The 22,398-nt window shown below is 42.5% G+C and overlaps 2 protein-coding genes across 7 annotated transcripts in view; one reads left to right on the top strand and one right to left on the bottom strand.

Moving 5' to 3' along the window:
* Positions 1–5,344, top strand: part of CDK17 (cyclin dependent kinase 17) — a 147,375-nt gene extending 142,031 nt beyond the window's left edge. For 2 of the 3 annotated variants that reach the window (XM_072655633.1, XM_072655634.1), the window contains exons 15-16: positions 1,652–1,742; positions 2,973–5,344. In XM_072655633.1, the coding sequence (XP_072511734.1) occupies positions 1,652–1,742; positions 2,973–3,088 (207 nt within the window). In that variant the 3' untranslated portion in view covers positions 3,089–5,344. The remainder of the gene's footprint in view (positions 1–1,651; positions 1,743–2,972) is intronic. The other variant, XM_072655635.1, reaches the window with a different exon arrangement.
* Positions 1,649–22,398, bottom strand: part of ELK3 (ETS transcription factor ELK3) — a 97,252-nt gene continuing 76,502 nt past the window's right edge. For 2 of the 4 annotated variants that reach the window (XM_072655638.1, XM_072655637.1), the window contains exons 4-6: positions 20,330–20,381; positions 14,362–14,484; positions 1,649–9,285 (exon numbers count right to left, since the gene is read on the bottom strand). In XM_072655638.1, coding sequence (XP_072511739.1) covers positions 9,170–9,285; positions 14,362–14,484; positions 20,330–20,381 — 291 coding nt within the window. In that variant the 3' untranslated portion in view covers positions 1,649–9,169. The remainder of the gene's footprint in view (positions 9,286–14,361; positions 14,485–20,329; positions 20,382–22,398) is intronic. The other 2 variants (XM_072655640.1, XM_072655639.1) reach the window with 1 other exon arrangement.

Raw genomic sequence — 22,398 nt, 5'->3', positions numbered from 1 at the left:
CCGTCCACGCCTTTGCTCCCTCTGTTTCCTGCTTGTCTCCCTCCTTCCCTCCCTTTCTTTCTTCCTTCCTCTCTCCCTTCCTTCTTTCCTTCCCTCTGCCTGCTCTCCTTCCCATCTAGTTGGGTAACATTTGTAATATCTGAATGAGTAATTATACTTTCATACATTCTTTCATCCCTATCGAACTGTAAAGTCCTCAGAGGCAGGGAGAGTATCTTTGTCTTCAGGTATCCCCAAGTATATGGTACTTGTCATAGTAGGTACTTAATGAGCTGTTTGGAATGAGGTAATTAAAACTAGGAAAATGCCTGTGTATTATAATAATAGATAGTGAGGTGCGGTCTGTAGGGTACAAGGGTTGGAGGCAGGAAGACCTGAATTCAAATCGTGTCTCAGAAACATGATTTGTGTGAGCAAGTCATTGAGTTATGGGCCCCAGTTTCCTCATTTGTCAAACAAGGGGATTAGACGCAGCTCTCCATCTTTGAGAAGGGAAGAGAGGCCAAAGCATAGCTTTGCAGTGACACCTCCAGTTATTGGTTGGGACCTGGATGAGGATTCAGTGGTGGAGACAGAAGGAGTAGTCACATAAGGAGGTAGGAACCAGAAAAGAGGGAGAAGGAGAGAGAGGAGACTGAGGACGGAGAGCAGGTTGCTGACTGGGCAGTGACTTAGAAGAGGCTGGTTTGGGTTGTATGGTGAGCTCAGGAGCCAGACTGCAGAGAGGAAAGGAAGTGGAGACCCACGGTGTAGATGCCTCTCTCGAGGAATTCAGTCACAGGAGGAGAGCCACGTCATCATGTGAAGGAGGAGATGGCAGGAAAAAGCATCTGAGTGGACAAGAGGAGGAGGTGCTCTTTATGCACGGCAGGGAGCAAAGGGAGATTGTCTGACCCCTCATCTGGTGTCCCTGCCACAAAATTCACTGAAGGCAGCATTGTTGTAGATGTTCCATGGAGTGTGTTGTCAGGGATCTGGCTTTTGTTTTGCTGATTGTTGGCAAGATTCCATAGCTGATTGGTAACTGACCCATCTTTTGATGTCTAGACACAACGTATATTGGCTTTGTGCTGAAAACTTCACATGCCATATTATCAGCTATGCACATTGCCTGCAGGGATGTGGAGATTCTTCTTTGATCATTACTTTCACTTGGGAACTGAGAGGGAATGTTTCAGCCTTCCTGCTGCCCCACCATAGCATACTACCTTGAAGCTTGCAAAGAATCTCCAGTCATGGTTAGATCCTGGAGGCATCAGGGACTTGATGCCTGAGGTTGCAGAATAATTATGGACAGTGCATTATAGTAGTCTTGGAATCTTTGTGTTTGTAAAGGAAAAGTAACCCAAGATCAGCTAACACCAGTCTTGATTCTTGTCATTTCAAGACCTATAAAGAGACTTAAATTATAGGTTGGAAAAGATTCATTCTTAAAAAAAACAAGCTTTTTTCTACCTCAGTTTAAATTAGGACTACATTTATAAATGGGCCAGATGTACATAAAACTTCTACATAAAATAGTCATCACATCAAATGACCAAGAGTAGGGAAATAGAGGCTCTAAATACAGTATTTCTCTGTGTTTTTTTCTTTTTTCTATTAGGATAATTCCAGGAAAAGTTGATGAAATGATCTTTTTGTTTTTTCACAGTATGAGTCAAAGAAAAGGGTTTCAGCAGAGGAAGCCATGAAACATGCGTACTTTCGAAGTCTGGGAACAAGAATACATGCTTTACCTGAAAGTAAGAGGAATTCTACAGTTTGTCTTTCAAACTTAAGATCCTAGGCTTTTCCATCATTGGATCAGACTTCTGAAAGTGAATGGTCCCATGTTATTTCCTTTCCTTCCTGTGTACCCTCTTAGTACCTTAAAGGTGAACGATAGCCATTAACTGCATAATGAAACTGAAATGTGCCTTCTGCAACAAGTAAAAGGCATGTGTGATGTGATCACCAGTCTAAGAACAGCTGTTAGAATGCAATTTTGTTGTGAAGCAGGGATCACCATTTCAAGACCCTAAAAGATTTCCCTTTAGAAATGGATTTTTCCCTTAATGTGTGCTAGATAATGATTTCTTTGGTTTTGACCCTTTCTCCTTTTTATCTATGTCATTGACAGTCACTTCCAGTGAGATATTAAGTAAAAGTCTGTTCTGCCTCATTGAAATTACTCCTATCTATCTCCTTCCCTTATTTCCCCCAACACTTTTCTAAAAAGAAAGTGTGAGACAGGTAAGAATTGTGCCAACATCAGGGCACTTGCCTACCTGCTTCCAGTATCTGTTAACCCTTGGGCTCCACTGTCACTAACTAAGAAAAGGCTGACTTGCTCATCCTTAGGAAGCAGTCAGCAGCAAAGTGATTGGCAGCCAGGATCTAAGGTTTTCATTTCCTTTGGTAGTTCTCAGATGTTTTGAGTAAATAATGCTTCTCTCAGAAAGGAAAGACGAGTGCGTTGCGTCATGACGGACAAATGCTGTTGCCTTTCTAGCTTTAGGTTTGGCACAGAAGCATTTTAATTCCATGAGGACAGTTTTGATCACTCTCATTCACTTTATCTCTCCATGGAGTTGGATTTAGATTGAGGCATAGCCATCCATACAGCCCAACTTGATTAAAAGAGTAGTGACTAGCTCCTTTTCTCTCCCTGTCAGTCATCAGCAGATGTTCTATTGATATAAAAGGCCTTTCCTTTACCCCTTTTCTGTTGTAGCAAAAGCATAGTACCTTGTGCTTAGAGAAATTGAGGTTGGTAGCAGAAATCACTTATAAAGTGGAAGTAGGAGGAATAGTTATTTGGGGGAAAATATCTTGATTTTCTTCACATCTTGGAATTGGGTAGAGAATGCTTAGTAAACACTGGGGTCCAAATATTTTTTTTTAATTTTGTTTAATAGTTTCAACAAATTAGCTTAAAATTCGAAAGGCTGATGCTTCACCCTTATATCTGAATATTTTCCTCCTTATTCTAGGTGTCTCAATATTCAGTTTGAAAGAAATTCAGTTGCAAAAGGACCCGGGTTTTCGAAATTCTTCCTATCCAGAGACAGGTGTGTTTGTAATAAACCATTTCACGTGTCGATCTTGAATTTCCAAATGGAAACAAGCTTTTTGTTTATGAATTGGTTAGTAACTTTATTAATGTGAAACTCAGTGTCCTGTGCATACCACAATGGTATACTTTTAGAACTGCACGTAATTCGCTTTTCTATATGATGTGGGCAGTTCAGTGTATCTTCCTTCAGAGAGAAATCAGACTCAGTCAAATCAGGGAGCCTGAAAGATGCCAATGACACAAAGACCTTTTACAAGTGACCTGGCTCGATCATTGAACACACCGTGCCTGGTACCTGGAGCAGAAGATGCACCTTGTGCTCACGCTGGAAGCATAGAAGCTGTAGACTGACCCCGTCCCCAAGCGGGTTCATTAAAAAAAGCCTGAGCCGGTCGCCCTGACCACGGAGTCTGAGCTTTTGCTGGTGGGAACGTGGAGTGACCTTGAGTCACCCGATCTGTGGGGTCAACTCTGAGCTCTGAACTGCCTCACCCCATGACTTTGTATTTTAGGACACGGCAAGAACAGAAGACAGAGCATGCTCTTTTAAGTTGGATAGCAGGATTTCAAGCCCAGCCCCAGCCTCTCTTTCCAGGCAAGGACGCAGATCTGGACTTGGGAGCTCCGCTTGTCTACGCTGTCCTCTTCCCAGTGGAGTCTTTTTATTTCCAACCTGCAGATTATGTTTTTATATTTGTTGTCACAGTGTGACAATTTCTTGTACAGTTGGTTTTAAGGTCTCCTCTGCCATTAGAGCCAGTCAGTTACAACTCTTGGTGTAACTGGAGCTGCAATTTTTGTGCAGGACTGAGAAACACAGTGCATTATTTATTGCGGAATCATTGCTGCTAAGTCACTACTGTCTGTCTAGTTCACAACAGCAGTCGAAGGCCTGAAGAAGTCACAGTGGCTTTCTGATATGTGAATGCGTCTGTTTCTCCTGCTGCAGTTTTTGTTGGTTTGTTGTTTTTATTAAACTGCAATGTTTCCTGGAATGTAAACTTAGCTTTGCTTAATGGTAAATAGGTGAACCATTGAATGCTCTAAGTTCATGAGACAATTTCTTATTTAACATTGGCAACGTGGTAGTTCCGAGATTATAAGCACATTATGTTTAGAAAAGCATGTGGCTCAGCAGGGGATCTGAGTGAGTGAGTACCTGCCTGCCTGCCCAGCTGCCGGCGGGGGGGAGGCACAGGAAGGTGAGGAGCCTGGGAGGATTTCCTCTTAGAAGCCCCGGCCGTGAGCCGTGTGCATTATTTATTTGTCACCTCTAGTTTAGCAACGTTTGCATGCTCCTGAACGGTGGTATACAACACATCGACCTTCATTTATGTTGTGTTTTAATCCATTGAGGACTAGCTCACACAGATCCGTTCAGACCACCCTCTCGTCCCATTATTCTTATGAAATATTTTTCTTTTATTGGATGAGAAGCAGGATGGTTTCCTTGATTGGAGAACAAATTTCATTTCCTACTTCCTCCCTCCCGTCTCCCTTCCATGACATTCACTTGGAATCAGCTGGACGCTGTGATAGATACGTGACATGAGCCATGACTAACTATGTACTCTTCCCAAAACGAGCACTTGGAGGCTTTTAGAGAATTGTCACCCACCTCTGTTTACCAGGGATGAGAAGTGAAGGCTGTGCCTGTGCGTCACCTTGGTTGTCAGGAGTGCACCTGGGTGGGTGGTGGGAACAGTTTCTTAAGCATTTGTGTTCACCTTTAACAATTAGTTGTATAGTGCATCTTAAAGGCTGTAAATCTTTATTGGGATATTTTGAAATGGTCATGTAAATCTCTGGCTGGCATATCATGAAAATAGTCATAGACAACTTAAATTTTTTCCTGACATTCACTGTAAAACATTCAGGGGTCCTACCATTTCTGTTCAGGAAATCTTGTAGTTTATTGTTATTTAACAGTATTAAGTGAATTTTTGTATATTTCCTTTTAACTTTATTTGTGAATAATGATTGTGGCATGTTTGGGGGGGTGTTTTATTAATAGTTCATGATACTGGTAAATTTAATTATTTGGGTTTTTTTTTTTTAATTTTCTGGAAGAAACAGATTCATATGTATACTGGTGAATATTGGACCACTACTGCTTTCCAGCATTTGTAAACTGGTTTTACATAAAATCCTGTAGACCTAACAAACTGCTGTTATTTCTAACTGACAAACACGTATTAATATTGTACTTTTGAAAGTATAAATATTATGTGGAATTCCTTGGTTTTGTTTTGAAGTTTATAATAACAAAATCTCAATGTTGTTAAAATACGGTTTTGCTGAATTGTGATTCTTCCACAGAAAAGGAACCTTGGGTAGAGTATAGTTACTCTTATATCTCACACCCTGGGGATACTTAAGTGTTGGATGTAATGATGATAAGGTCCTGACCCCTTTGGAGAAAGGCCCTTCTGGTGCCATGGCTGTGTCAGAGCATTAACCTGCTCAGCTTCATCCCCAAAGACCTATTCTCTCAAGAAAGACAAAGAAATACTGCAGTGACTGCCACCCAAACTCACGTTTGCTGGGGATGCCTGGAGAGGCTTCTTTTTCTCTCTTTAGTTTTTGCGTCAGGGAAGCAAGCCAGCCGCTCCGTGATACCTGACTGACCCTCGGAACCAAAAACAAGGGAAGGATCCGGAGCCTCAGTAATGGTTACTGTTGAAAAGCTCTCTTTCATCCAAAACCAGCAGGGTTCTCCGAGGTAAGTAAAAATGAAAGCACATCTTTTCTACCCATTTTTTTTAGAGACAGTATAAATGTTCAAGTGGGAAAAAAACAAAAAGGGGACCTGGAGGGAGAGGAGGGCTTTGATGTTTGGTGGTTTAGCACCCTAAGCAACAGTGGTAACCACAGCAACTTCAGAATTATTGGTACAGATATTGCACATTCACAAGGAAATGAGAACTTTACCTGATTGGCACTGTCATCTCTCCCCTTTGCACTTCTGATCCCCTCCTTGTCCCATAGTTCTTGGCAATTATGCTTTTTGCCCCAGATGGAATATTTCAAATTAGGCATGCTCCTGTGCTGTGGGCAGACCAGGAACACACACTAGTCAGGAAAAAAAGTGTGAGGTCAGGGAAAGGACCAGACTCAAATGTATGACACTTATATTTTTTTTTAAAAGATGCCTCATTAATTTCCCTCAAAAGAAGTGGCCTTTTTAGATTTCTTAAATGTCTCTGCCTATCATAGACATCATGGGGTGCAGAGTTAAGTGAGAGCTCATGCGCTGACAGGTACTTAGAAGAGGAGACAGTGTGTACTAAAAAGGAGATGGCTTCTGAAAGTCAGAGCCATTTCTCAACTTGGAGCACTCCCCTTCCCCAGGGAAAAGCAAAAGCAGAGGCCGTCCCAATCCATAGGGCTTGCTCAGGGCTTTGCCACCTGACGCTACTTTTCCCGCCAACCCTGTTTGGCGGTCATACTCCATATCAGTACAATCCGAATCTATCCCCTGGTCAGTCATGTTTCTTTCAAAGAAATCACCCTTCTGCTGACAAGGTTTTTATTATAAAATGCTTGTGAAAGCTTTTTTTAAAAAAATTGTTTATTGAACAAAAAAATGTAGCAGTAAAAATGATACATACATAAATGCAAGTGAATGAGGATTTTCAGTTCTGACCATGTGGTGAGATGTGTATGTAAGGAATCCAACGTACAGATTATGGTTGTGCAGCATCTTCACCATTGCTCTTCCAGACTCAGCAGGCATGGAGCTGAAGAGCTTTTGTATACTTTTTTTTTTAAATGCTATTGCAAATCTCATCTTCTGACTTAAAGGGAAAAAATATGTCTGTGCAAAAAATAGATTGAGGCAGGACCAGTGACAGCTTACCTCCAAATGTTTCCAGCTGTCATTCATTTTGCTAAATTAGCCGAGTTCTTAACCCATCATAATAAGTATGGTGTTTTTTCCATCCATAACAACCTCACTGTAGGTTTGATTGATGTAGTGTGTGTGTGAGAAACAGGACCCCACCAAGTTCGGTAACCCTAAATGATGTTCTCCAGTCGTTGATGGGGAGAGGAAAGGGGGCACTGGAAATGTTCTTGGATCTGATTCACCACCTTGGTTATTATTGTAAGAACTTGATTGTTGGAATGATTTCTTATCATAGTTATGCAATTTTAGAGACTATTCAGGTGATATTTGGAGCCTGGTTTTTCTGTGTGACTCAAGCAGTCGGAAAGATTCTACCCTTTCATTTTTTTCAGCCATGGGAACACTGGCATGCAACATGATGGCCCAGTGGACGAGTATTCAGTTGAGAATCAGATCTTGATTCAGTAACATCTGTGGGGCTTTAGATAAATCACCTCATCTCCTTGGGGCTTTGGTACTCCATTTTTGAACGTCAGAAGTAGATGGAATCTCTTCTGCCCGTGTCTCATTTCTGTTTAGGTACTTTTGAAATAATGAGATGTGGCTATAAAATGGTAACATGATGGTAATAAGACTGATACAGCCTTACGACTTTGTAGTCATAGCCTATATACTTGATTGTCCCTCCCCCCAATATCACAGACAGTATTCATAGAATCAAATTTCCTTTTGTTCCTTCTTTCCAAATGACCCAAAACTTTGGACTCCCTGAACATCTGAAAAAACAGTATCTGAATATTTGACTTCAAAAATATCTAAGTACTCGTTGTAAGAGCTTTACATACAGGTTCATATTGACCGTTGTCCCGTGTATGGGCTGGACCAATTAGCTATACAGTAATCGTTCAAGATTGTTTTCATGAACAGTAAAGTAATTAAGGATTGTGATTAACCCAATCCTGAATGTACCAGGACCAGACACTTTTCTCAGGGTCTTTTCTTCCATTCTCTAGTAGGATGCCTGTCATCTCCTCAAAGAACAGAAAATACAGTTAGAAGGAAGGTTGTCTTTCATTTCAGCTTTGTCCCTCAGGACATATTTTCATAATCATTGCTCTGAATTGCAAATGTACATTGACTATATACAAATTCCTTAATACAGTTGGATTCAGCGCCACAACCATAGTGCTTCCAGAAAATGATTAATTTGAACTCATGTTAGGTTTCTTTCACCTTGACCATAGATACATCCAAGTAAGTAGAGCATTCTGCCCAAATTTTCAAAACTGAGAACCCCCTGTTAAGTGAGCCCCTTTCAGAACACTAGGTTTTCAGTATTCTATTTATGATCCTGAGAGTTTCAGGAAATCCTGAACACATGTTGACAGAGTACATCTATTCAGTTCTGTATGGAAAGTGGAGCCCTGGTCATTCTCATTTGCTAAGAGGGCACATAATGATTAGGAGCAATCCAAGACAGGTCCCAAGGGCGTGCAAAGAGGATCTCTTTCTGGAGCTTTTGGGTCTTCGTTTCCTATTTGCAAAGAATCTGAAAGGTCTAGTCAGCAGCCAGAAGGCTTGTCTTTTGAAATTATGCTTTTAATACGCCCTTAGAACATTTCAGTCTATGAATATTCATCTAAATATGGCTTGGTTTATTCTTAAAAAAAAAAACTCATTACCTTGGACAGTAGATTTACTATTGTCTTTCATTTCAAAAAATTATAAGGCAATTTTGTATACAATTTGAAAGCACGAAGTAAAAAGTTATATGAATGTGCTTTCATATTGCCTACTTGTGAAAAATAATGCAACACTACCATAACGCTGTTGGATACTAATTCTTGTCTTTCAACCATTTTCTCTTAATACTAGAAAATATATAAATCATTTACATAACATTAAACATTATGCAAAGGAAGGCACAGCCGGTTATAGTGTACATAAGCACAGTGCAGAATTAAAGGGGGGGAAAGCTTCACATCCTTATTAGATACAATGAAATCCATTAAGGAAAGTTCTTCACTGTCAACAGTGTTCAACACTTGAGAGCTAAGAGAATATAAAAACATGAAAAAAAATCACTTAATGCAAAACAGGTTTTTACATATATATAAAAAACTGTTGAAAAATGCTAACGCAACAAACTAGACTATCCAAGTAATGGAAAGTGCAAACCGAAGTAACAGGATTTCACAATGTCCTTGTCACGACACAGGAAAACTAGCCCGTTGGGGGTGGATTTCTTTTATCAATTAATGAGTCCTTTAATGTGGAGAGATCATCAGGATTTCTGAGCACTGGAAGAAAGCAGTCCTGGGGAAGAGGCTCTGTCCAGGCTGGGGATTGGCACTGGTATGTGGCCGTTGAGCAGAGTCGGGAACTAGGCAGGAGAGAAAAAGCAAAATGTCACCATCACAAATCAGTGTGATTGGCAGCCCTATGAATAGTGCCCTGTAGAAAGGCACTCAATCTAGCCCTGCCAGAACAGGTCCCAGGCACAGCCCCTGAAGCCATATTGATTGGCTTTTAAATATCAAGAGGAAGCTTCACATGGAGAGGCCAAAGCTACTGGCTCTCTCACTGTACAAGTCAATGATAATGAGTCCTTAATACTGTATGAGTGTTCCATGAAACTTGCCATCAGCTTTCCAGGGAGGTCTCCTGACAACTGTTAGCAACAATGGAGAAATATTTACTTGTCCTCTGAGATTCCAAGTGTGACTCTCATCATGAAAGGTGGGTAACCTTGGTTATGATGTCACCCGATGAACATAAGCTCTGAATGGCTTACAAGAGAGGCTGCTGTCCCAGGGCCAGCCAGCTCAGCTAAGACTGGGAAAGCTTGATCACTAAGCCCAGCCCCCTTTAGAGACACAGCAGATCAGAAAACCAGCTGCTGGATGGTGGAGGAATTTCAATTTATTAGATTACTCCCATACTGATAAAATCAAGTATCTTTTCAAAGTATTAGGAGTACACACTTTTAAAACAGGGAACAGAAAGATGGTTTCGTTAACCTGAAACGTAACCTCTGGTTTGATAGCTGTGCTTGAGAACAAAGACGGGAAGAGGTCATGATGGCCTGAACCAAAGGGGTGAGGTGTAAGAGAAGTGGGAAAAGGACAAATGACAAGATCTGGTAACTGGACATTTGAGGTGAGGGAGAATGAAAAGCAGAGGGTGATGCTATGGTTATGTACCTGGGAGATAATGGGGAGTGAGCACCCTGATGTTATGGGGAAGGAGCTGGACCAGACCAGGGGCTGGCACCTTCTTGGCCAGTTAGAGTGTATATAATGGTGTCAGACTCAAATAGAATGGGGACCAGCAGTGCATACACCAATTTCCCTGCAGGCAGCATAGTGACTTAGTTTCACAGTGTAATATCTATGATTTACTGGCTACACTCAGGAGTGCAGTAGACTGTGTGTTTGGCAGAGAGAAGTGAAGTGTCCAAGGTTACTCAGCAAGTGGGTGTCAAGGGTATGAGTAAAGCGCATATCCTGCAGAGAGAGACATACACACTCAGAGAGAGAGAGAGAGACACACACGCGCACGCACACACACACACACACACACACACACACACACGTGTCCCAAAAGTCTTACTACTGTTGAAAGGCTCTGAATTCCAGAACATTTCTCCATGACTTATGAGGGGAAAAAGGTAAGAAGAGTTTCTTAAATTTCCTTCTGTGTTGGTGTTTTGGAATTTGCCTCTTAATTCTATTTTAGCTTTTAAAGTTTAAAACTCAGACTTTGGGGAGTGAGCATGTGTGTGTGTGTGTACTGACTAGCAATTTGCAGTCTTCCATTGCTTATAGCCTGGCTGTCCCTGAGATTGTCTTAATTACAAAGTACTCTTGGGGAAGGATGGTTTGTTCCTTTTCATCTTCCCCCATCTCCTGTGATGTTCCCCACTAATTTGCCATAACTGTCATCTCAGATTTCTTTTCTCCCCCCAAACTCAGGCAACAGCTTTTTCATGATCTGGCTGAGACATCTGAGATCTGTCAGCTTTAACCTCAAAGATTCAGATCCAGTGTTCTCTTCTAATTATCACCATAGGAAAGTTGCCAGTCTTGTTGAGAATTCATTATAGGCCAAGTCTGGTTGCTTGTTTCTCTGATTCTAGGACATCTATGGCAGAGACAAAGTCTATGGAAAAGTAATTTTTGAAGGAAATTATTTTCAGATATAATGAATTTTTAAAAATTGCCTACCCTGTAGTACCCAATTTGAAAACCTCAGAGCTAGCTTCCCTTTCCATTTTATGTTTCATTTTTCAAAATGCTCACTTTTTTCTCCCCTTTCATAGGAAATACTCTTTTATAAAAAGGGAGGGGGCCTGGCATTGTTTCTCCATCACTTCCCTACCTACCTGGCCCCCAAATATACCTGTTTAAACCCAATACTTTATGCATGTATTCTTAACCTAGAGTCCATGAATTTTTTTTAATGTTTTTACAACTATATTTCATTATAGTAGGTTTCCTTTGCAATCCTCTGTATTTTAATTTGTGCATGTAAGACCATTTTTCTGAGGATTCATGACCTGCCTGGCCATAGTTCCAGTCACACGTATAGTAGCTGTAGAACTGCAGTTAATTTATTGAAGTAGTAAATGAGAATCTTACCCATATACCTTGTGCTGAGTTCCAAAATGATTAAAGTGGCAAGTTAGGGAATGAAGGATCAATAATCAGTTAAACACCTACTATGTGCTAGGTATTGGGTGTACAAATAGAGTGAGATATAGTCTCTGCTTACATTTGACTACAATCAACTGAGATAATGAGACTCAGCCTTTTATAGAGGCTGTAGCTGAGGCCAATCCTTAAAGTTTAGGAAAGTCAAAGGGCCAGAGGTTTAGAATTTAATTGGGTAATAAGTAAATTTCCACCACCACCACCACCACCACCTCCAAAAAAAAGCAAAGAAAAATTGGACAAACTGAGATAAGTCCCCTGCCTTTCTTCCCTCATTCCCTCCAAAAGAAAAAGAGGTCCTAGGCAGATAAATGTCATAATGAACTACAGAAGGCAGCTGGGCCAGGCCCTTCTTTCTGCAGATAACCTTTTGCCCAAGGGTAAGCATTAGAGGCAAGATCTGAGCACAAGCCCCACCCGTAACCCAGGCCTGGCTGTGGGACTCTAAGCAAGTCCCTTAACCATTCTGTGACTGAGGCAGAACTCTGCTGTGGCTTATAGGCAAGATGCTAGTCTGCCTCAGTGGAGGAGCTGCCCCACAATGGGGATTACAGATTCATAAGTAAATAAAGGAGCCTGTGGCCTCACACCTGTGCAGCCCTCCTTGAGGACTTTCATGGACAGCACCCCAGTGTCCCATACCCCTAGTGATCTCTGGTCTTCGCTGAAGTAAAAAGCACTCCCTCCTCACAAAACCATTAGGGATCCTCGGACATGACCCTTCTCCATAAAGAAATGTGTACATCTTGCCTTTGCCAGAATAGGGACTAGATCTGACCTATAATTGGCATATAGGACTCCCAGGTGAGGAAATCCCCTTTACCAATGCAAGTTGGTAACTTCTCAGCAAGGCCTTTCCAAGTCCCAATTCTGGGACTTAAAATCAAAAAGCCATTAACCTTTGTTGTGTGTTGCCTTAAAATATCCTCAGAACCGGGGAAAGTTTCCTCCCAATTTGATCTTGAGGGCCATGTGAAAGAGGAACAGTATTGTCCCACAGCCTGGGCAGGATCCAAAGATAATCCACTTGAATCCCCTAAAAGGGTGTGTCAGTATGCTGGCTAGCCCGTAGAGTTAACGGAACCATCCCAGAAGACACATCCAAAGCAGATGCGTTGCAGTGTTGGAAAGCAGAACACCACAGGCCCTGTTAGGGTAACAGTCTGAAGAGATGTCCTGTACCAGAGGTGTGGTGGAGAAGCAAACAGGCCGGGGAAGCTGGAAAGATAGGAGTTCAAATCTTGATCTTTGGAAGGCAAGAATGAGCCCTACACTTGGAGTCAGGACCTGGTTTCATTTAACATTCTGACTCTCAATAGATACCTAAAACTATTTCTAAAATGGAATTTGTTTTCATTTCCCTTGAATTTCTTCCCACTCCAGTCTCCCCTTCACTCAGCCACCAAAGCAATCTTCCTAAAGCACAGGTCTGACTGCATCACCTCCCTAGTCAAATGTCATCTTGAGGCTCAGTTATAAAATGCAAAGGTCTGCTTAACCTGGCCCTTGCTACCTTTCCTGTCCTCTCCCTTTCAAGTATTTCATGATTCTGCAAAACTGATCTCTTTGCTGGTTCTCAAGCAAGGTACTCTGTCGATCATCTCTGGCTTCCTTCAAGACCTAGCTCAAATCCCTCCCTCTCCTGATTCCCCCTGAACCAATATCCTCCAATGAAGTATCTCCCACTTATCCTGTCTGTATCTTATTTGTACATACATGTTGTTTCCCCCATCAGACTGTGAGCTATGTGAGAGCAGGGACTGTCCTGTGCCACTTGTTGTATCTATCCCCGGAGCATGGTATCTATTAGGTGCATAATAACTACTTCGCTGAGTCTTTGGGAGATCCCATGGTGACACAGGATGATCCTGACACCACTGTGTGACTTGAGTCATGTAAAGTAACCTCTCCAAGCAGTAGTTTCTTCGGATGACGAATGAGTTGGCTGAAGGAAATGACAGTGTGACAGATGCAGAGTGGGAAGGGGTCCTGTGGCCCTTGTCTGGTGAAGCCCGCAGACCCCTCCTTGGAATCATGTTTTTAACGCACATCTCTGGCTTGGTCTTGCAGTCAGGCAGAAAGGTCCTGGAGAGTAAGGACTGTCTTTTACCTGCCTGTGTATCCCCCACCCTTAGCACAGTAGACACACAGTAGGCTTGCTAACAAGGCAAACCAGTAAAATACAGTTATCTGTCTACCGACAACTTCCGGGATTCCAGGTTAAGAGTCTGGTCTAGTCTTCGCAACTCCCCTTCATTTTATGGATGGGAGAGATGAAGTATCTTGTCAAAGGTCACACATAGAGTGTCAGCATCAGGATTAAAATCTAGAACCGTAGAATGCTAGAACCAGCACTGGTTCCACTGCACACAAAGATGTTTAAGTGAGTTTTTCCTTCTAAGTGTACCTACAAATTATAAGAGCCCCATTTCTATAAATTTACACATTTTGTTCAGTACTCTTTTTTTTTTCCTCCAACTTTACAGATGGGAGATTCTTGGCCTTTTGGGCATGTGAATCCGTTTGGCAGACTGGACAAGTCTGGGAGGGTCCCTTCTTTTTAAATGAACATAAAATGAAATACATAGGATCACAAAGGAACTTGTATTTATCACATTTACGCCAAAATACAGGCATTAAAATACATAATTTTTTAAAGTTCCCAGACCTTATATTAAGAGCCCCTCCCTGTGGAATGATCTAATCCTGCCTGCGTATCAGCAGGCATGTTCATGTCCCAAGCTCACCTGAAACAAAGTGTTGGGTCCTTGCAGCTGGGCAGAACTCAGCGGGGCCACTGGGCTCAGGCTGCTCCAGAAGTGAATGTTCGACAGCAGCGGGCTGGGCGTCAACAGCAATCCATTTGGACTCTACAACACAAACATGGCACGTTCACCCATGTTTCTTTCTGCAGATATTACCTCATCGCATCTTTAATACTTTGGCAAAAGAATCCCAGGGAATCCATTTTAATTCTACTGTGAACCGATCATGGTACCTGACACAGAAAAGGAACTTAATACTTTTTTATTCATTCATTAATTTATTCATCAAGAATGCAGATCGAATCATACTGTTTGCTCTTTTTTTTCTTTTTCTTTTTCCCATAGTTTCTCCCATTGGTTCTAATTCTTTAAAACATGACTCATGTGAAAATACATTTCATATGAATGTATATGTAGAGCCTATATCAGATTGAACACCATCTTGGGGAGAGGAGGGAGGTAGAGAAAATTTAGAATTCAAAATCTTATGAAAGTGAATGTTGAAAACAAAAAATAAATTAATAAATTGATAAAAAAATTTAAAATGCATTTAATACTTTTTCATTCATTCATAGAAGGCATTTAAATGCATGTAATTTAAATTCATTCACTCATAACCTTTTAGTAAATCCTTGTTGAACTGAGTTGACTTGCATTTACCAAATGTCTGCCTGGTGCTGGGCACATGAAGGCAAAAATGAAAAGCAGTCCTTGACCTCAAGGGCTGTCCGTTCTTTTAGGGAAATCAACCACTTAACCTTCCTGAGAAACATCTGACCACATTTATCTCCCCCCAAACTAATTCAGCTCAAAAAGCATCTAATAAATAACCTGCTGAGGATCCCGAGCCAACACTCCTGTGATCCTTCTGCCCTCCAAGAGTTTATACTCCATTGGAGGCATAAAGCAGGGACCCAGATACTTAAATACAGAGTAAAAACAACATAACTACACAGTCATTTCAAATGAATGGGGGTAAAGGGCCAAGGGCTGTGAGTCAAAACCTTGTACTTTTTCAAGAGTATGTATACTCTGCCTATTGAAAGAAGTGTGTAGGTTTTTAAAAGAAAATTCCTTTATGTTTCTGTTGTTTTGTCATTCGATTGTGTCTGACTCTTCATGACCCCATTTGGGGTTTTCTTGACAAAGATCCTGGCGTGGTTTGCCTTTCCTTCTCCCATCTCATTTTACAGATAAGGAAACTGAGGCAGACAGGGTGAAGCGAATTGCCCAGGATCACCCAGCTAGGAAGGCCAAATTTGAACTCAGCTCTTCCTATCTCCAGGACTGGCACGCTATCCATTGTGCCACCAAGTTGCATCCGTACTACTGCCTCATTTATAAGGCTCTTTTACACACAAGCCTTGGGATCCTCGGATCCTCACATCCACATCATGCGGGAAAGAAAGTTATCACAAGTCTTTGTTTATAGATGACGATGCTGAGGTCCAGAGAAGTTACAGTGACAGGCCACAAATATTAGTAAGTGATAGAACAGAGGCTTGAGCCCAGCTTGAGAAATGAAAGGTACTTTCTGGAATTATCTAGGCAAACAGTCTCACTTTACAGATATGGAATCTGATTCCCATCTGCCATCCCCTCCCCATCCAGAGAAGTTTCTAGGAAAAAGGTTCTTAACCTCAGGTCCACAAACAGATTTCAGGAGGCTGATGAACTTGAATGGGAAGAAAAAATTACATCTTCATTTTCACTAGCTTCAAGCTGAATTTAGCATTTCCTTCAATTATTTAAAACCATATTTCTGAGTAAGGGTCCATAGACTTTTATGAGACTGCCAAAGAGATCCATGACCCAGAAAAGGCTGAAAATTCCTATTCTAGAAGGATGCCTTGCCAGGCCTGTATGGCATTTTCGGGATTCTCCCTACTCCCAGACTGTCCCCTACTACGTTGATTGACAAAGGGATCAAAAATAGAAACCAAACAGAATCTAAATCCTTAACCTGTTATTGTCATCACTGCCTTATCAATGAGACTTCAAACGCTTAAAATAGCTTTTCTTTTGACATCACCTCCATTTTCGAATAGAACGCTTTCTCACCACTGCCCAGAAAGCAATGTCTCATAACTCATTACAAGGGGAGGGGGGATCAGTACAGCAAAACTAATCAGTCTATTCATTGACAGTCTGTACAGTGGTCTACACCTAAAGTCTGCTGTCTCTGCAAAGAAAAGGTGTCTCTGTCCCCTGCAGCAGCCTCTTTGGAAGCTTAGCCTCTGGTTCCAAACTGCATCCCAGCCAGGGCGGAGGACCAAAGAGGATACATAAAGGATCATTTCTGGCTGTGTTCAGTTTGGGTTTTTTTTTTAATAAAGTAATCCATCTCATGCCAGATTCTTTTTAAGGCCAAAAATCTGGATTTCCCAGAGGAGTAAGCACAGAGCAACTAAGAAATTCCTGGCCTCGAGCCATCAAGAGAGTTAGTAAAGAAACACCGACCCTGAGCCTTGTGCATCACTCCTGCTCTCTGCAGGGAAAGCTTTCAGGCCAAGCAGTCTAGGGGCTGCTGGTGACATGGCAGCAACCCCTTGGGAGGCTGGTGATGTCAATGAAGGCCTTTGTCCACGAGGGAAGGCAGCTCTCCTGGTGGAGCGTCCCTGATTGCGTCATGCTGGATGCTTCTTAAGTTCTGAGGGACGTCAGCCTAGACTGAAATCAGGACAAACAGCCTGAGTTCAGGGCCCTGTGGCAGCTGCTGGAGGTGGGGAGAGTGGAGGGGAAGGGAAGGCTCATACTCCTGGATCCCACCTCAGATAGCTATTAGCCATGTGACACCTAGAGCTTTAAGCTGTCAGCCTCAGTTTTCTGATGTACAAAATGGGAATGATACCAGCACCTTCCTCATCAGGCTGTTGTGAGGATCAGATGATAAAAACCTATAAGTGCTTTTAAACTGCTACATAAATCCTGGCTATTCTTATTGCCCTGGTAAGTTGTGTTCATAGATGTGATTACTGAAATGAATTTACATTGCCTTGATAGATCTTTGTCATTCAGCACACATTTATCAAGCATGTGTGCCAGGCACTGGACTTTTTCTTTCGACCCAGCAGACTGACACATCAGTCAGTACCCCACCATGTATATTACCATGAAAAACTGAGACAGAAGTGGCTACAAGGGTAGATAGTGGATATAGCACCAGCACTGGAGTCAGGAGGACCCCATTTCAGATGCAGCCTGAGACACCTGTGTGTGACCCTGGACAAGTCACTTAATCCCAACTGTCTCCAAAACAAAGATTGAAAAAAAAAGTGACTGTCCCCAGACCATATGTGAGACGTACTGCCACAGATGCCCATTTTTTGAGGAAGATATGCAAGCTTAGTTTTAGTCATTCAGTCACAATTTGGTTCAGTCTCAGCTATGTTGATTCATCAGACAAGCATTCTCAGACGCCTTCTATGTGTCAGGCACAGGGCACACACGTATTATTAGTTGTGGCTGCCACTGGGGTTCTTTTGACTGTTTCCTTCACTCTCTAAAATGGACTTTCACCAAATGCTATGACATTATAATGACCAAGTCCCACTCTTCCATGTCCGCCCTTCCCCAAGGGATGAGAAGATCTATATCTCTCCCTTCTTTGGGGTGGGGCAGGGATACTGCAGTCGGAATGTGCATAATCAGTCCATAAGCTAAGTACCTACTATAATGTCAGATATTCTGCAAGATGCTGGGGATACAGAGATATAAAAATGAATTATTCAATTGAATGCCTTATTCATCATGTATTGCTCAGCATCTATGGGGAGAGAGTCTGGAATTAAGAAGGAGCAAGACCTGGTTTCAGTCAATAAGCATTTTTATAACAATAATATTAATAATAATAGTTATGTTAATTATATATTGACATTAATGATAACAATAGCTTAAGTTTATATAGAGCTGCAAGGGTTGCCAAGTGCTTTACCATATTATTGCATCTGAACCTCACAACAATCCTTCAGAGTAGGTGCTGTTTTCATCCTCATTTTACAGATGAGGGCACTGAGGCAGACTGGTTGAGTTGACTTGCCCAGGGTCACAATGCTGGTAAGCATCTGAGGCTGGATCTGAACTGGCGTCTTCATGACCCCAGGTCCAGGATTAATTAATTATTTATTACGTGTTTGGTTCTGTGTCATATCCTGCCTTCAGCGCTTTCTGGCAGTGGGACTTGTGTGTTCTCAAAGAGCTTTGTCTATCAGTTAATTGTTGGTTAGTTTTACAGAACTGCCAAGGTTCAGAATGAAGGGGAGGAAGGGAGGTTTAAAAAAAATTAAGTGCACTTTCATAGAGGGAGGCAGTGTAGATGAAAAGCAGGAGAGAACTTGGGTTCATCTAGGGTTTAACCACTATTGGCCTCAATCTTCTCATCTGTAAAATGAGACAGTTGGCCTAGATGCTCTCTAACATCAAACTCTGAAACTCTGACAACCTCTCATGGCCCTGTATCATTTACTTGGGAGAATGGATCATAATTCTTAAGCATTACCCAGATCAGCATTTGATGGCATGGAAGAGACATAGCTCATTCTGGGCAATCGATAGCTTAGGCGCCTGACAACCATGCTCAGCTAAAGCCCCCAGGCTCTTACATGTCCACATGTCCAACCACAAGAGGACCCCTCATCAATTTTTCATGGAGGAAGTATTCCAAAGTCCCCCGTGTCCATATCTATGAAGTGCTCCAATCCAACCAGGAGTATGAGCAGAATACTCCCCAGAGGGTCCTCCCTCCAGCACCACAGATGGTAGCCACCCTTTCTAAACCTGAATGGGTGGCTTCTGGAATTCCTGTGGCCATAACGGTCACTGCCTGATGGCTGGCCTTCCACAGACAAGACTCTCTGGACTCAGGTGACAAGTCTTCAGAAAATGAACATGCTGTCCAAACGAACTCCAGCAACAAAAATAAGCCAAAATAACACATCCGACTGGATTTAGATGGCCTGTGGATAGAAGGTTGGCCTCCGAGTCAGAAACTCCTGAATTCAAGTCCCTCTTCTGGCTCATTCCATCTGGGTGACCATGGGCAAGTTCCTTGACCTCTCTGGGCCCTCGGGGTGACTCACCAAAGCTATAAACCAGAGAATGGGAGCCTTTCTACATTGGTGGGCGGAGGGTCTTCAGTGAGGAGTTCCCTATACCAATGAAATCAAAGGTCTAGGCCAAAAAACTTAATCCTTTGAATGATAGATAAATAATCAGTAAGCATTTATTAAGTGCCAATCAGTGTGCTAGCCCCTAGGGATGTGAAAAGAAACAGTGTGTTATCGCTCTTTAAAGGGGCACAAAGAGGCAGCATCTGGGATAAAGCCTGGGGTTTGAATGCTCACTGAGACACTAAAAAGCCATTAGACACGGCCAAGTCACTCAAGCTCTGTTGGCCTCAGTTTCCTCATCTGCAAAAGAGGAATAGTAACCATGGCACCTACTCTCCATCCTCTTGTGAGAAGAAAATGAGAGTATTTGTAAAGTACTTTGTGACTTAAAAGCCACATATAAAAGCTAGTTAATGTTATATTCATACGGATTAGAAGGGCCTATGACAAGACAGACTTCCTACATGAGGCAGATTTTTTCAAGTCATCCCCTGAAGGTTGAGTGACCTGCCCAGGGTCACACAGTGTCAGAGGCAGGATTCTGAGCAATGAATGAGGTATTCAGTCCAGCCATTTCTCAGGCCATGTTTTGACAATGGAACCTTGCCATAGGTGACTGCATATGTCTGGTAGGAGCTGGGAAGGACCTTGAAGACTTCCAACCCCTTCATTTTACAGATGAGGAAACTGAGGCCAGATGTGCCCAAAGTCACACAGGGAGTATGAGGTGGGATTAAAACCCAAGTTCTCCGACTCCAAAGGCAATCCTATGTGCTGGGCACTATATGAGGTGCCGGAGATACAAAACCAAAATGAAACCATTCCTGCTCTCAGGGGCTTACCTTCTAGGAGGAAATGATAACTTGTACACAGATCACCAAATACAAGCACGTCCTAAGTAAATACAAAGAAACAGGGCATATGTTGAAATGAGAGAGTGTAACAAGTGAAGAGTTAGGAAACAATCATCAAACACCTGCTGTGTTCTAGGTGCCATGCCGAGGTATGGCATGGTGCCATGTGCTCCTGGCAGCCAGCGAGGGAGGATCCAGGACAGATCTCTGCTAGGAAGGAGCTGGGCCTTGAGCCAAACCCTGAAGGGAGCAGAGGTCAGGAAGGAGGATGTTCTGGACTCAGCATGGGGACAAGAGAGACAAGGCCCACTCACCAGAGGAGACCAGCAGACAGCCCGGTCTGGCAGAATGTCAGGGGTGGGAGAGGGGCTTCAAGTAGGAGCCTCCTGGAAGGATGTAGCATGCAGAGCCATGAAGGGCTTTGAGATCTTTCCATATTTCAGTCACAAGGGAAGATACCAGATTGTAGCCTGAAGATCCAGTAACTTGAAGAGAACGTTTTGCAGGCTTTCTGGGTTTAAAATGTTATTTGTAATATATGCAGACCACTACAGTGATATGAACTCTTCTTCTCTCTGGCTTTTCCCATCCCTGTTCTCCATGCAAAGCATATCATCTTAAAGGAGAAAACATGCAGTATGGGATGTGATAGGGTCCCAAAGAACACTGACACTGGAGACATAGGACCTGAGTTCAAACTTCATTTCTGAGGCTTACTATCTTGAGCCAATTTTCTATTTTGCTCATATTGAAAATGAGGAAGTTGAATTGGATAACTCCTGGGTCCCTGCCAGCTTTAAGATTATGATACCATGACCCCTTTACAACAAGTGATTTAGCCTCTCTGGGCCTCAGTTTCCCCATCTGTAAAATAAGGAGGATGGAATAGATGACCTCTGATCAGAGACCGGCTCTGTGGCTATGATTCAGCCTTAGAATGAGCTTCCTCTCAGAATGAGGAGGTTGGAAGAGATGATCCCTGATGTTCCAGAATTTGCCCATAATTAAATATCTGTTGTCTTTGAGAAAAGCAGCAGAACAAGCACTGGCTTTGAAGTCACAGAGGCCCTGGGTTCAAATCCCAGCCCTCATACTTAGTACCTATAGGACCTTAGTAACCTGTGCAGACCTCCTTTCCTCTTTTGTACAGTGAGGCGACTACAAGGCCCCTGAGCTCTGGATCCCTGCAATCCTGTGATCTTTCGATTCCTTCCTTTTCTTCGACTCCCCACTTAACTTACTAGACACTTATTGGCTGTGTGACCCTAAGTCATTTCACTTCCTTTGTCCCTCAGTTTACTTATCTGTAAAAAGAAGCAACTAGACTCAATAGCCTCTAAGGTTCCTTCCAATTCTAAATCTGTGATCCTGACCTTAGATGCATCAAGTTAACTTCTTTAGGCCTCCATTTCCTTATCCATTAAATGACTGGATTGGATCCATGGCCTTGAAGGTCCCTTCTAGCTCTCAGTCTATAATCCCACAAGCCTATGAACTTCAGAGGCCATTTTGCCCAGTGGGAACCAGAATCCCCTTTATAACCTACCTGACTTCCAGAGATGATGAACTCACTACTTCATGGCACTTTTGGATGGCTCTACTTATTAAGAAGCATTTCCTGGCATCAAACCTAACCTGAGACCTCTACATCTTCTACCATTGCTCTTGCACCATCAGAACAATTTTTCTTCCCTTTGACTGCCTTTCTTAAAGAAAGTGATTGCACACCACTAGAGTCTTCACTTCTGCCCATCGTCCCTGATTCATCCCACCACTTTATAGATGACATGAACCCAAGGCCCTCTGCCATCTTACCGTCCCCTCCTCTGACTGCCTTCTGGTGTATCAATATCTCTCCTAGAATGTCAGGCCCAGAACAAAACAATACTCCAGCTGTAATCTGATGCAGATGGAGGACAGGAGTGAGCCCAGGCTTGTGCAGCCTTTTCTGTGTCCTGGACTCCTTGGGCAGCCAATTTCATGAAGCCCATGAACCCCTTCTCAGAATCTTATGCATCAAATAAGATACAAAGGGTGACAGAGGAAATCAATTATGT

Source organism: Notamacropus eugenii, chromosome 3 (assembly GCF_028372415.1).
Source record: "Notamacropus eugenii isolate mMacEug1 chromosome 3, mMacEug1.pri_v2, whole genome shotgun sequence".
In the NCBI taxonomy this organism is placed as follows: Eukaryota; Metazoa; Chordata; class Mammalia; order Diprotodontia; family Macropodidae; genus Notamacropus; species Notamacropus eugenii.
Note: the sequence above shows the minus strand (reverse complement) of the source record. Positions and strands in the feature narration are given on the sequence as shown.